The sequence below is a fragment of the Monodon monoceros genome, unplaced genomic scaffold (genome assembly GCF_005190385.1).
Source record: "Monodon monoceros isolate NGI ecotype Baffin Bay Population unplaced genomic scaffold, NGI_Narwhal_1 Super_Scaffold_12, whole genome shotgun sequence".
Lineage (NCBI taxonomy): Eukaryota > Metazoa > Chordata > Mammalia > Artiodactyla > Monodontidae > Monodon > Monodon monoceros.
The window spans coordinates 117,263,540-117,277,567 of NW_021703768.1; the positions used below are offsets into that span (position 1 = coordinate 117,263,540).

At 43.1% G+C, this 14,028-nt stretch overlaps 1 protein-coding gene across 5 annotated transcripts in view; it reads right to left on the bottom strand.

Moving 5' to 3' along the window:
• PFDN1 (prefoldin subunit 1) overlaps window positions 1-14,028 on the bottom strand; it is a 77,576-nt gene that overhangs the window by 18,618 nt on the left and 44,930 nt on the right. For 2 of the 5 annotated variants that reach the window (XM_029216952.1, XM_029216951.1), the window contains exon 4: window positions 8,624-8,706. The exons of the other annotated variants lie outside the window; for them this stretch is intronic. In XM_029216952.1, coding sequence (XP_029072785.1) covers window positions 8,624-8,706 — 83 coding nt within the window. The remainder of the gene's footprint in view (window positions 1-8,623; window positions 8,707-14,028) is intronic. 5 annotated transcript variants of the gene reach the window in all.

The window sequence follows — 14,028 nt, forward strand, 5'->3', positions numbered from 1 at the left end:
TTCCCACTTAACAGACATGAAATGAAGTCTCCGTTTTGGGGGAATACTCAAAATAATCCTCTCCCCAGGGTGCATGTGACTGAGCCACACTAGAGCCAGAAATGCAGAGCCCTAGCCCAGATGCAGCCAGTGCCCTTCCCTCACCCCTCCTCCCTTCACCCAAGCAGCTGGGGGTTCACTTTGACTACTGAAGTGCCCAGGTGACCTGGGGAAGCCAGGGAAAGGCTGGGGCAGAGGGCAGGTAAGTAGCCTGGTCTCAGGCCTTGCTTGGGAACTCATCCCCAACCTCTGAGACAGGAAAATGGAATGAAGTGCTTCTATTACCTGAGGCCTTCACCAATAAACCTCTCCGGTGCCCCTTCTACATATCCCTGCCTCTTAATTTTTCCCACTCTCTGTCCAGATTTTTTCTTTTTTTAAAAAGAAGATGTTGGGGGTAGGAGTTTATTAATTAATTTATTTATTTTTGCTGTGTTGGGTCTTCGTTTCTGTGCGAGGGCTTTCTCTAGTTGCGGCAAGCGGGGGCCACTCTTCATCGCGGTGCACGGGCCTCTCATTATCGCGGCCTCCCTTGTTGCGGAGCACAGGCTCCAGATGTGCAGGCTCAGCAGCTGTGGCTCACGGGCCCAGTTGCTCCGCAGCATGTGGGATCCTCCCAGACCAGGGCTCGAACCCGTGTCGCCTGCATTGGCAGGCAGACTCAACCACTGCGCCACCAGGGAAGCCCCAGATATTTTTTAAATGATACATTTAGAGACTTTATAGTTTCCTTTAGGTGCCAAATGCTGAGGCATCCACAGTATTTTTTAGTAAAATTTTATTGAAGTATAGTTGATTCACAATGCTGTGCCAATTTCTGCTGCACAGCAAAGTGACCCAGCTACACACATATATATTCTTTCATGTTCCCCTCCACCATGGTCCATCATAGGACACAACATAGTTCCCTGTGCTACACAGCAGGACCCCACCGTTTATCCATCCTATACATAATAGTTTGCATCTGCTAATCCCACAAATCTTTATCATAGTTCTTATGTGAACCTCTGGTTCCTATTTGTCTTCTAACTTCAAATTTCTTGAAGGCTAGAAAGAGCCCGATCTCTTTACTCATCTCCCATCTGTCCAACTTGCACACAATTCCTTACAAAAGAACAGGAGCTCCACAAAAACTCATAGTGACCACGATAATTCTATGGCTGAGGAAATTTGTTTAATTACACTGCTAAACCTGATATAGTCCTATCACTGTGATATCAGAGTGGGAACTTAAACTTCCTTTGATAAACAACTTGTGGTGAGTAAAAAAGAGGCAAATACTAGTAACTCCTGATACACAGCTGAAGAATGTACATGTACTATGTGTTGTGCAGCAGCTAGACAGCAAGTGCCATGCACCATTCTGGGCACCTTTTGGGTCCCAGACCCGTAGGAATCTAAGGAAAAGGCTTGTGGAGCAAGTGGGGTTCTATCCTGGCAGTAGTCAGCCAGTGCTCAGGAGCCCAGGTCTGTTGCATTCCATCTCTGCCAACTTGCTGCCCCAGCTAGCAAAACCATAAACTTGGAGCATCAGCAAGAGCTTTTCTCCCTACTGCCCAGGCCTCTGGCCAATCAAATTCAGGTTGTAATTCTCAGCTTTAAAATTCTTCACTCTGTCACATCTCTTCCTTCTATCTTCCACTTCCAGTTTCATTACTTTTTCATGATTTTTACTACTGCATATCCTAAAGTCTTCAAGTTTCAAAAATAATGTAAAATGAACCTGTCTTTACATCTTTAGTTTAAATAGACTTACTGGACATTAAAAAATTTTTTTTTCATCCCAACAGATGGGGCATCTCTAGCACAGACCTGCTTTCTAACTGTATTTCAATAGCTCCTGTCTCATCCTCAAACATACCTAAGCCCAGAAGACCCTCATAGTCAAACCCAGACCAAAGCACATGATGTGGGTTGAACTGTGTCTCACAAAAAGACATGATGAAGTCCTAACCCCCGGTACCTGTGAATGTGACCTTATTTGGAAATACGGTCTTTGCAGATGTAACCAAGTTAAGATGAGGTCATACTAGATTAGGGCAGCCCCTAAATCCAATGATTACTGTCCTTATAAGAAGGCCACGTAAAAACAAAGGGATACACAGGGGAAATGCCATGCATTGATAGAGGCAGAGAGTGGAGGGTTGCATCTGCAAGATTAGGAAGGCGCCAAGGATGGCCCACAACCACCATAAGCTAGAAAGAAGAAAGGAAGGAGTCTTCCCTAGACCCTTCAGAGAGCATGGCCCTGCAACACCTTGATTTTGGACTTTCAGCCTCCAGAACTGTGAAAAAATAAACTTCTGTTGTTTTAAACCACCCAGTTTGTGGTAACTTGTTATGCAGCCTTAGGACACCAATATAGCACCTGAAATGAAGGATGCTCCCAGAGACCGAGTTTATCCCAAGGTTCTTTTGGACCCACAGCTTCTACCCACACTGAATCACAGAGGCCTAGGTAAGGATCCCTAAAAGTTAGAATACTGGGATTGTACTTATCCCAGAAATAACTGTCATAGAACTGACCCAAATACAAATGAGACCATCAGAGAGAATGGAAAAAATTAAGGAACCAATGACTAAGTTAAACTTTTTCTTCCTTGAATCTCCACAGGTTAAAACCACTAGTCAAATCAGAAACTCTGTGGACCCTGCTCTTCCCCATTCCTGTAAATAACAACTCCATTCCTGCAACTCAAGACAAAAACTTCAGTGTCATCCTTGAAATCTTCTTTCTTTCACATCTGACATCCAATCAAACAACAAATCCTGTCAGTGCTATCTCAAAATGCATCCAGAATCTGACCTTAATGAAGAGCCTCCTAAGTGGTCTCCTTTCTTCTGTCCTTGACCCCCTTCAGTTTCTTCTCCACACAGTGGCCAGAGTCGTCTTTCAACATTTAAAACCTTCCAATGGCTTTCCACCTCTCTCAAAATAAAAGGCAAAAGCCGTTTCAAAAAGCCACGTACACTCCTGCTCTAAGCTGACTCTGACCTCCCGTCCCATGACTCCCTCTCTCTCTCTCATTCAGCTCCAGCCACACTGGCCTCCAAGTTGTTCCTCCAACCCACCAGCTATGCTCCTGCCTGTCCTTTGCCTTTGGGTCCCTTTGTGTAGGAACTCTCTTCCCCAGATATCTACATTACTTGCTCCTTCACGTCCTTCAGGTCTTTCTCAAGTGTCACCTTATGGGAAAGGCCTTCTTGATCATATGCGGCTCCATACTCTCTATTCTCCTCACCTTGATTTTCCTCCTTAGCACCTATCGCCACCTGAAGCGGTATTTGTCTGTCTGTTTTCTCTTATGAGAAGGAAAGGTCCATGAGGGCAACACTTTGTTCTACTCTCTAATATAGTCCCAGTGTCTAGAAGAATCGCTGGTTCATAATAGGAACTCAATAGTTGAATACAAGTGCATTTATCGTGGGAAATGATGCCTTACTGATTTACTTGTACACACACTCCTTTTTAGTTTTCCCTCCTGACCTGAATGAGGAATACCCATCGGAGGAAGCAAAGGCAAAAAATGACCATTCTCCTTCAAGGTGGTTTTCAGTTTTTGACACTGCCCTCTAACCTCTGCCCCTAGATAAACAGGTTTAAAACTCAGACCTCACTGATCCTGATGGGGACATGAAAACCTTGCTCCCACAAACAGGCCCTAAGGGTCAAAGCCCTTACGCTTTATTCTCAGGTCAACTTGTAAAACCATAAAACCATCCCCATTTCCCACGTCCTGGAGTTGAAAATCCTTGAGAAACTGCTCCATGTGATGTCAGTGTCAGGGCCACTGTGCACTACAAGGGGATAATAATTGCTGTGGAAACTCTAGGAGGCATGTGAAACCCCCACCTTCCACCGGGAGTCCTGGGAAGGCATTTGCTGGCCTCACTGCAGCACCTTTCCATCTTACTGAGCAATCTCCCTCAGAACCCTGTCTGTAGGAAATTCTCTCCTGGCATCAAACCACAGAGCTCTAGGTGCGGCAACATTCCTGTGGGGCCTTGTCCTCACGTAAAATTCTGAGATTTCCTGTGGGGCTCAGCATGGCCAGGGAAATGACATTGTTGGACTTATTGCTCATCAGCCTGAAGTTCTTCTTTCCGGGAGTCAGACTGAGGGGCTGGTGTTTCATTCTCATCCTCTCACAAAGGAAAGAGGCTCAAGTCCCTAGAACTTTTCCGACATGACACAATCTCTCAAATAGACTCCTGAGGTAATTCATCTTGTGACACTATCTCTACAGACTTCTTCTTTTCGTAGGAACTTTGTCTCTTTCTCTAAATTAATATTTTTCCTGTTTGTATTATCTTAGGGTATAGAAAAGTCTTTTCCCCTCTCACCTTTTATTTCCCCACTTGTAAAATGAAGATTTGGGTAACACCAAATTAAGAACTCAAGAGCTTCAATGAATCTCATGTTCTCTCAGTCTGCAGAACTGTAAAATGGCCAGAGGGGGCCAGCTGCCCATAATGGGGAAGTTTAGCAAGAGGCCAAGAATTCACTGAAGGCTGAGGAGGCATGTCTTGGCGGCCAGGGTAAAATGTGAAGAAGGCAGGGAAACAAGAGGAAGAAGAGAAAAACAAAGGCAGTGCAGGGGCACAATGAGAACTCAGAAAGGGAAATGAGACACGATGGGCAGAGATCTGAAAGTGCAAGTACTACAACAGCCTGAATGGGTGAGGAGCACTCACCAGAAGCAGGAAAGGCTGGCCAAATGTGACCAGGAATTTGAAGATAAGAGACAAGTGATCCAAGGACAGATGTCCACTTGTGAACTCATCTGGGTTTATCCACTTCACCATTAGGGATACAACTAGGCTACAAGGTAACTGCTGAGCTACATATGGCTGGGAGACAAGCTGAAAGAATGAGAAAGCAATTTTAGGCATGGAGCAGGAGAATAAAGAGAAATCTAAGAAGGGGTTACTGTCTCTGCATCTTTTAGAAACTGCTTTCAAGACATCTTTCAGAGGTTCCTCTGCTGAAAGACAGGGACAAAAGACTTGGATCAAGTTGAGCAATGACCTTGGTTTTTCTCCCAGATGTTCTTTTACCTACCTGCTAAAGAGACTCTGACACTGCTACCATATAGGGTCAGACTCCCAAATCCCACCTATGATCACATGGCTCAATGTACCCAAGATAAACCTCCGCTCTACTCAAGTACCTTAGAGCAGAGATATACCAGGTGATGGTGGTGGGGGGAGAGAGTGGATTCTTATTTCTTCCAAATGATAGTGTTTTTAGCCTTTTAGTCCACCTAAAGTTTATGTGATCTCTATCTACTATTGCCCTCCCTAACACATAAGCTTCATTTAAGTCCCAGAGAAAGACCAGTACATCAGACAACCTGAGAAAGAAAGAAAACAAGCTCACAGGTAAATGAAGAGCAAGGAGAGGCAACTGTTCCAATGCATATGGCAGAGATCAGGCTTCAGCCAAAGAATCATTATATTTATAGGCACCAAACTTAAAACGATAAGCCAATAATCATGTCAAGCGATAAACAGCTGATGTAGGTAAGGACATTTGGCTCAAAGAATATTAAGGGGAGAAGGAACCCAATCACCAACTTAAATATCTAAAACAATCGCTCTTAAAGTATGGTCCCCAGACCAGCAGCACCATCAACACTGGGGAACTTGTTAGAAATGCATTTTCTTGGGCCCCAACCCAGACCTACTGAATCAGAAACTCTAGGGGTGGAGCTTGGCAATCTGTTTTCACAAGCTCTCCTGGTGATTCTGATGCAAACTGAAGTTTGAGAATCTTCAAAAGTGGAAGTCAGCAAAATTCTTCTATAAAGGGCCAGACAGTAAATATTTTAGGCTTTGTGGGGTTGTCTCTGTCACAACTACTCAATTCTGCCACTACAGTGCAAAAGTAACATAAAAAACGTGCAAACAAATGGGCATAGCTGTGTTCTAAAAAACACAAAAACAAGCAAGACAGATCTGGTCAGCAGGCTACAGTTTAGCAACCTCTCTTCTGAAAAAAGAGGGAGTCTTAAAAGGTAGAACTGAATCTAGCACATAGGGATTTTAACTTTCCATGAAAGTTGCCTAATGAAAGCATAAATTTCCATCCATGCATCATTCCATTCATTCATTCAAGCCTACTGCCAAATCATTTCTCCTCTTTTTTTCCTCCAAAAATCCTGGTTCCTGAAGTTGTAGCATCATGGTGTACCATCCTCTTCTCCCTTCCTTGCTGCTGCAATCTACCAATCTACCAATATCCTGGGTACTGCCCCTCATTCATCAGAGGCTCTTCCTCTCCACCACTGCTGCACCACTTGAGGTGACTTCAACAAGAATGGAGATGATCCATCCAATACCATGACCTTCTCTCCCCTCACATTTTTTACTTTACCCCACCTAAGCCACCCAGCCCATGTTCATACCCTAGAGATTTGACAACACCAGTAACTGCACCACCTCCAGAATTTCAATTTCACCGCCACTACTTCCTATTTTTCCAGGTCGTTTCGATCTGGTAACTCTCCCTCCAGCACTTCTTCAACCATATCACTCAACAAGTTTTTCATTATTCATTCTGCTTCCATGACCTTCTCCCCTTCCACCCAGCTCAGCTTCCACAGTCCTTCATTTATATTTATTCCCCTCTGAACTCCCTTTTGCCCCTCTCTCCCTCTGTTGCACTTCCCTGGCAAAATACCAACCCAAGCTAAAATAAACTCAACCATCTACCTACTCCATGTTTGTACCCAAATAGCTGAATGCTGCTGGAGAAAAACACTTAAGTGTGCTGCATGGTTTTACTTTAAATTTAGGACTATGAATCTCAAATAGGCACTCACCAGTGTCCAGAAATTCTATTAAATTTTCTTAATATATTAAATTCTCTGCTCTCCAGGGCTTCCCTGGTGGCACAGTGGTTAAGAATCCGCCTGCCAATGCAGGGGACACAGGTTCGAGCTCTGGTCCGGGAAGATCCCACATGCCGTGGTGCAACTAAGCCCGTGAAGCACAACTACTGAGCCTGTGCTCTAGAGCCCGTGCACCGCAACTACTAAAGCCCTCATGCCTAGGGCCCATGCTCCGCAACAAGAGAAGCCACTACGAGAAGCCCGCGTACCACAACAAAGAGTAGCTCCCACTCGCCACAACTAGAGAAAGCCTGCGTGCAGCAACGAAGACCCAATGCAGCCAAAAATAAATTAATTTTAAAAAATTCTCTGCTCTCCAAAGTAACTATTTCATACTTTATCTTGTCTCCTCAAATCTATACTCTCTCCTCCCCTCTCATTCCCAGCTAAGAAAACAGCAGCAATCTGATGAGAATTATCTCTTTCCACTACCAAATCTACCACCTGACCTACACCTACCTATACATATACTCTCTTCTTTCCCTGTGTTAAAATGGATAGAGGGGTTGTGTTTTGATAGAAGCAGAAACACAACCCTTCCACTTGGGTGTTGAATCCATCCCATTCTCAAAAGTTTCACTCCCACAGTTATCCTTTTTCTTTCTTCCTAATCTTCAATGTCTCTTTCTCTGCAAATTCCTTCTTGGTAAGGCAAGTCACACACACACACAAAAAAAACACCTTTCTTGTCCTCACATTCCCCTGTAGGTACTGCCTCCTTTCTCTCCTCCCCTTCTTGCAAAACCTCTTGAACCAATTGTTTAGTAGTTGCCTCCACTTCCTTACCTCCCATTATCTCCTCAAACCTCTCCAATCATGCTTCCCATCTACCCTATTGAACTTACTGTAGTCCAGGTCACCAACGATCTCTATGTTGCCCAAAGCAGTGGTTACTCTCTATTCTCTTCTTGCTCAACCCGTTCTTCCTCATCAACAGCATTCAACACAATTCTTGAAATACTTTCCTCTCTTAGCTTTCATGATTCCACACTCCTATTTTCTTCCTACATTACTGGCTACCCCTTCTAAGTTCTCTTTTGCTGACTACTCCTCCTCTGCTCAACTTCAAAATGTTGACATTTTCTGGAAAGCTGTCCTTAACTTCTCTCCATCACTCTCTCTTAGAAACTCTCATCTAGTCTCATAGCTTTAAACATCATTATGACTCCCAAATTTATATCTCCAACCTAGACCTCCCCTTAATTCCAGATTTATACATCAAATTGCTTATAAAACATATCTTCCTGGATGTCAAACCCAAACTTAACATGTCTAAAACAAGCACAACTGATTTATAGTCACCCCACACCCTCCCAGTCTTCTCCATCTCACTGAATGGCAGTTATCCAATTGCTCAATTTAAAAACCACAGAGGGCTTCCCTGGTGGTGCAGTGGTTGAGAGTCCGCCTGCTGATGCAGGGGACACGGGTTCGTGCCCCGGTCCGGGAAGATCCCACATGCCGCGGAGTGGCTGGGCCCGTGAGCCATGGCCGCTGGGCCTGCGCGTCCAGAGCCTGTGCTCCGTAACAGGAGAGGCCACAATAGTGAGAGGCCCGCGTACCGCAAAAACAACAACAAAAAAAACCCCACAGAGACAAAAAAATACAAAAGCCAACAAAAGCCATCCCTGATTCTTCTCTTTTCCTCGAACCCAATATCCCCCCACAGCCACCCATCAGTCTTAACTTACTTCCAAATATATCCCGAAACCATCCTCTTCTTTCGATCCAGCTCCACTGCTACCATCCTAGTCCAAGCCTCCATCATCCTCTCCTGGATGTTTGTCATGGATATTTTAACATGTAATTCAGGTTACTTTCTGCTCAAAACCCTTGAAAGTCTTCCCATGACACTTCGAATAAAATCCAAACTCCTTAACCTGGGCAATAAGACCCTGCATGATCTGGTCCCTGCCAACCACTCCAACCTTATTATGACTCTTCCCCCTTTCACTTGCTTAAACAATTCCACCAAACTTTTTCCAACCGTAAGACATTTGCACCATCTGTGCCTTCTAAGAACCTGGAATGTTCTTCCTTTGGATACTTTTAAGTGGCTAGCTGCTGCTTTTCATTCAGATCTTAGCTGAAATTTCACCTTTTCAGAGAGGCCTCCCCAATAACTCTCTAAAATATCACCTTTACTACATGATATTTTCTTGTTTGTATCTTTACTGTCTGTATCTGCATGTAAGTTCCATAACAGTAGGGAATCTTCTCTGACTTGATTAAAGCTTCATCCTCAGTACCAAGAACTGACATAATTAATTTAACCAACATTTATTGAGCACTCAATATATGTTAGACCCAAAGAGCACTGGGATTAGAGCAGTGAACAAGTCAAACACTTATTCACAGAGATTACACTGTTGCAGGGCACATAGACATTTAACCACCATTGCAATAAGGGCTCCAAGGGAAAAGCACAGTGTCTAATAGAGGAAACACCTGGTATAATCAAGGAAATCACAGAAGCACTTTTGAACAAGCTCTGAAGGATGAGTAGGAATTAATAAAGTGGAGAGGTTAGCATGGGGAAAGAGCAATTCCAGGCAAATGGAGCAGCAAGAGCAAAGGTCAAATGAAGCAGGACATGTTTGGGAACTAAATGACAGCCAGTGAGGCTGAAGTACTGAAGTGCGGGGTGGGGCAGGGAGGGATAGATAATATAGAAGGATGAGGCTGGTGAGATTGAGTCAGATCATACAGGGTCATAAGCCATATTAAAAATTTGGTATTTATCTTAAAGATGATGAAAAGCCACAAGGTCTTAAGTGGGAGAAACAAAAAAATCAAATTTCCATTGAAAATAAAAAATTACTCTGGCTGCAACACAGAGAATGAGTTAGAGCAGAGCTTCCTGCAGAAAGCCCAGTGAGTCATGAATGGGTAATAGATGTGTCCAAGATATTGATCCTTTGAGTCCCTAGAGTGGCCGGGTGCGTTCAGGGCAGCCAAAGCCCCCCTGGGCAGTTGCCTCCACCTTGAGCACCCTTTGTCCACTTACCCCAGTGAATCATGCAAATACTCCTCTAGGTGCTGTGATGTAAAAAGGGTTGGGAAGCACCGGGTTAGAGAATACAAGTGTGAATGTTGAGAAACCTACTAGGAAGCCATTGCAATAATCTTGGAAAGAGATGACAGTATCTTAGTGGTGGTAATGGAGCTAGAGAAGAATAGATTCAAGAAATATTCAAGGGCTTCCCCGGTGGCGCAGTGGTTGAGAGTCCGCCTGCCGATGCAGGGGACATGGGTTCGTGCCCCGGTCCGGGAAGATCCCACATGCCGCGGAGTGGCTAGGCCCATGAGCCATGACCGCTGAGCTTACATGTCCAGAGCCTGTGCTCCGCAACAGGAGAGGCCACAACAGTGAGAGGCCCACGTACCGCAAAAAAGAAATATTCAAGAAAAAAATCAACAAGAGGACTTCACCAAGTCCTTCACCATAACCTTCATTATTTATCAGAAATTGGGGGGGGGAGTGTCAAGAATACCTCCCAAGAGGACCAGGTTTGGAAAAAAAAGATTATAAGTTTAGTTTTAGACACATTGAGTTTAAGGTACCTGTGAAACATCCAAGTGAGATGTGAGAAGAGAAATAGATTGGGGCAGAAATTAACACACCATTGTAAAGCAACTATACTCCAATAAAGATATTTTAAAAAAAAACAGATTGGGTGTGAAGTTCACAGAAGAAGTCTGGGCTAGAGATACAATTTTACATATAGGTAGTACTTGAAGCCATGAGAATGAAATTCCTAGAGAAGGAACTCAGAATAAGAGGACTTAGCCTTATAAAAGTCAACATTTAATAAGAATGAAAGGAAGAGGAGGAACCAGCAAGTAACACTAAAAAGGAGGGACACTGTGTCATAGAAACCAAAAGAAGAGTAGTTCAGGAAAAAGGATGAGATGACTAGAAATCACTGGATGTGTTCAAGTAGGAACCATGACAAAACATGTCAGAAATGGTTGGGGGCAGGGAAGGGGAGTGCTCCATCAAGTGGCCTCTAGGATATCTTCCAACTTTAAAAAGTCTAGGGAATTCCCTGGCGGTCCAGTGGTTAGGACTCCAAGCTCTCACTGCTGAGGGCCTGGGTTCAATCCCTAGTCGGGGAACTAAGATCCCACAAGCCACATGGTGCAGTCAAAAAAATGAAAATAAAAAGTCTATAGCTCTTTGAGACCTGACCCTAAAACTTCATGAAGGAAAACTACCCAATATTTTAACTGTCACAGATGAGCCCTAAGAGTATGTGTACTGTAATGTCAGGATAAATAATTTCACCTCCTAACTTCAAAGGAGACACTGGGCTTTGTACAGATCCAACACAAGCATTGTAGAAGTATCAGTATAATTACGCCCAAGGAAATTATGAGAAGGGCTGAAATGCTATAGTCAGGAAATAAAGATGCAAAAAAAATGTCCTTCAGAGACCACACAATGCCACAACTGAGAACTGCATGTTGTATAAATCTATTAACAATATACTAAACATGACAAGTATTTGATTCAGGATCTGCGTAAAAGAGATCAGAAAAACGATGCACAAAGACCTCTACCAGTATCACAACCCTGAGGTCCTTGATTCCTTTCTAAAACAAACCAAAAAACCCTAAAAATTATAGCCCTCATAGGACACTATTCTAAGTTCCATCATATATGAGAAATAAATGTACACAGTACATAATAAAGAAGTCTCATGAAAACAAATTTTACAAAAGCAAGACATTTCCTCGTATACACTGTTTTACTTCTGCTTCTCCAGGGTCAGAAAGCCAAGTGTCTATCAATAGGACTATTAAAACTCTACAAGTCTTCCAAATGAGCAAATAAAACAAGTTTTACTATTTCAGTTGTCTTTAGTTTACTCTAATCTTACAAGAAGAGCAAGAGGATCAAATCAACAGTGTTTACTATGGAGTTTGGCCTGTAGGCATGGTAAAGGGGTAGGTGAATAAAGGTGTGCCTTCTGAGAGCGGAAGTAAGGGCAACACCTTGCATTCTTGGAAGTGGAGGTGTAACTGACTCACCTGTGGCAGCAAGACTAACATACAAGTATGTGTGGCAAAAGCCTGAAGTCAGTCTGATCCTACTCTCTGCTCCAAGCAAGTCCAAGAATTTCTATTTTCTTATAACTCGACAACAAAAAGATACACAACCCAATTAAATAATGAGCAAAGGACCCTCAAACAGACATTTCTCCATAGAAGATATATTAATGGCCAATAAGCACATGAAAAGATGTTCAACATCGGGCTTCCCTGGTGGCGCAGTGGTTAAGAATCCGCCTGCCAATGCGGGGGTCATGGGTTTGAGCCCTTCTCCGGGAAGATCCCACATGCCGCGGAGCAACTAAGCCCGTGCGCCACAACTACTGAGCCTGAGCTCTAGAGCCCGCGAGCCACAACTACTGAGCCCGTGCTCCTAGAGCCCGTGCTCCCCAACAAAGAGCAGCCCCCGCTCAACGCAACTAGAGAAAGCCCGTGCGCAACAACGAAGACCCAATGCAGCCAAAAATAAATAAGTAAATAAATTTAAAAAAAAAAAGATGTTCAACATCATTACTCACTGGGGAAATGCAAATAAAAACCACAATGAGATACTACTGATACTTTACACCCACTAAGATGGCTATAATCAAAAATGGAAAATACAATTTAACAAAGACATGGAGAAATCAGAACCCTCATATACTGATGGTGGGAAACGTAAAATGATACAGCTGCTATGGAAAACAGTTTGGCAGTTACTCAAGAAATTAAAAAGACAAAATTATCATATGACCCAGCAATTCCACTCTTAGGTATATACCCAAGTAAGAGAAATGAAAACAGGTGTAGTAACAAAAACTTGTGAATATTGATAGCATTACTCGTAACAGCCCAAAAGTAGAAACAACCCAGATGTCCATCAACTGATGAGCAGATAAACAAAATGTGGTATATCCATATAATTGAATATTATTCAGCCATAAAAGGAATGAAGAATTGATACATGCTACAACAATGATGAACCCTGAAAACATTAAGCTAAGTGAAAGAAGCTAGACACATGCTGTATGATCTATTTATATGAATATCCAGAACAGGCAAATCTATAGAGACAGAAAACAGATGAATGGTTACCAGGAAGGGGAAATGGACAGCAAATGCTTAATGGGTAAGGGGTTTCTTTGGTGGGGGGGGGCACGGTTGGTAATGAATATGTTCTAGAATCAGACAGTAATGATGGTTGTGTTTAAAAACAAGCATGACACGGCAAGTTCCTAATGAATTATTTTCAGAGCAAATTAGTCTTTACTCCACCCAAAGACTGAGAGTAACATATACACAAACCAGCCAGGATAAAATAAACTGACGTACTAATTTCTGAAAATTAACTTTAATGTTATCAGCAGAAGCATTAACATTTAATGAGTTAATAAGGTACTCTGGGAGAGCCAATGGACAAACAAAGGCAAGGAAACTTCTATGTGATCACATTACTACTTTCCAATCAAGTAACATATTTATACAACTAAAAAAATAGAGATATGGCAACCGGAAACCCATAAAAGGACCTGGAGACAGTGAAAACAAGTAAAAGCTCAAAGCCACTAAAAGCACAGATGCATGACTCATCGGCACCTCCTCTGCTGATTTGTATAGGTCATCAGAGGGTAGAACTGGAGAACTATAAACACACTCTAATATCAAAGGGTTATTTTATAAAGCTTTCAAAAAAACCTCAGCTTTCTTTTTACTAAGAAAGAGAAAAGGAAAACTCATAGTTATACCTGTCGGTATCACCAAGAAATCACTGTTCTCTAACTCTAGGCTAAACCTCTAGGTCAGACAAGCAGCCCAGGGCCTTTGCTCATGGCTCTGAGTGTTCTGAGGGGCACTGAGAAGTCAGGTCTCATTACCCAGTGACACTTCTCCATCTAGGGTGATAAGGGGTTCACAGCACGATGAAATCACTCTATAGACCAGGCATCACAGCTGCCCCTTGTCCCAACTCCACACCCACCCAGGTTACCATGGAACTGGTACAAACAAATAGTTTAATATGCTATTAGCTCTGATCTAAGTAGCTGACATAACACCAATTAAA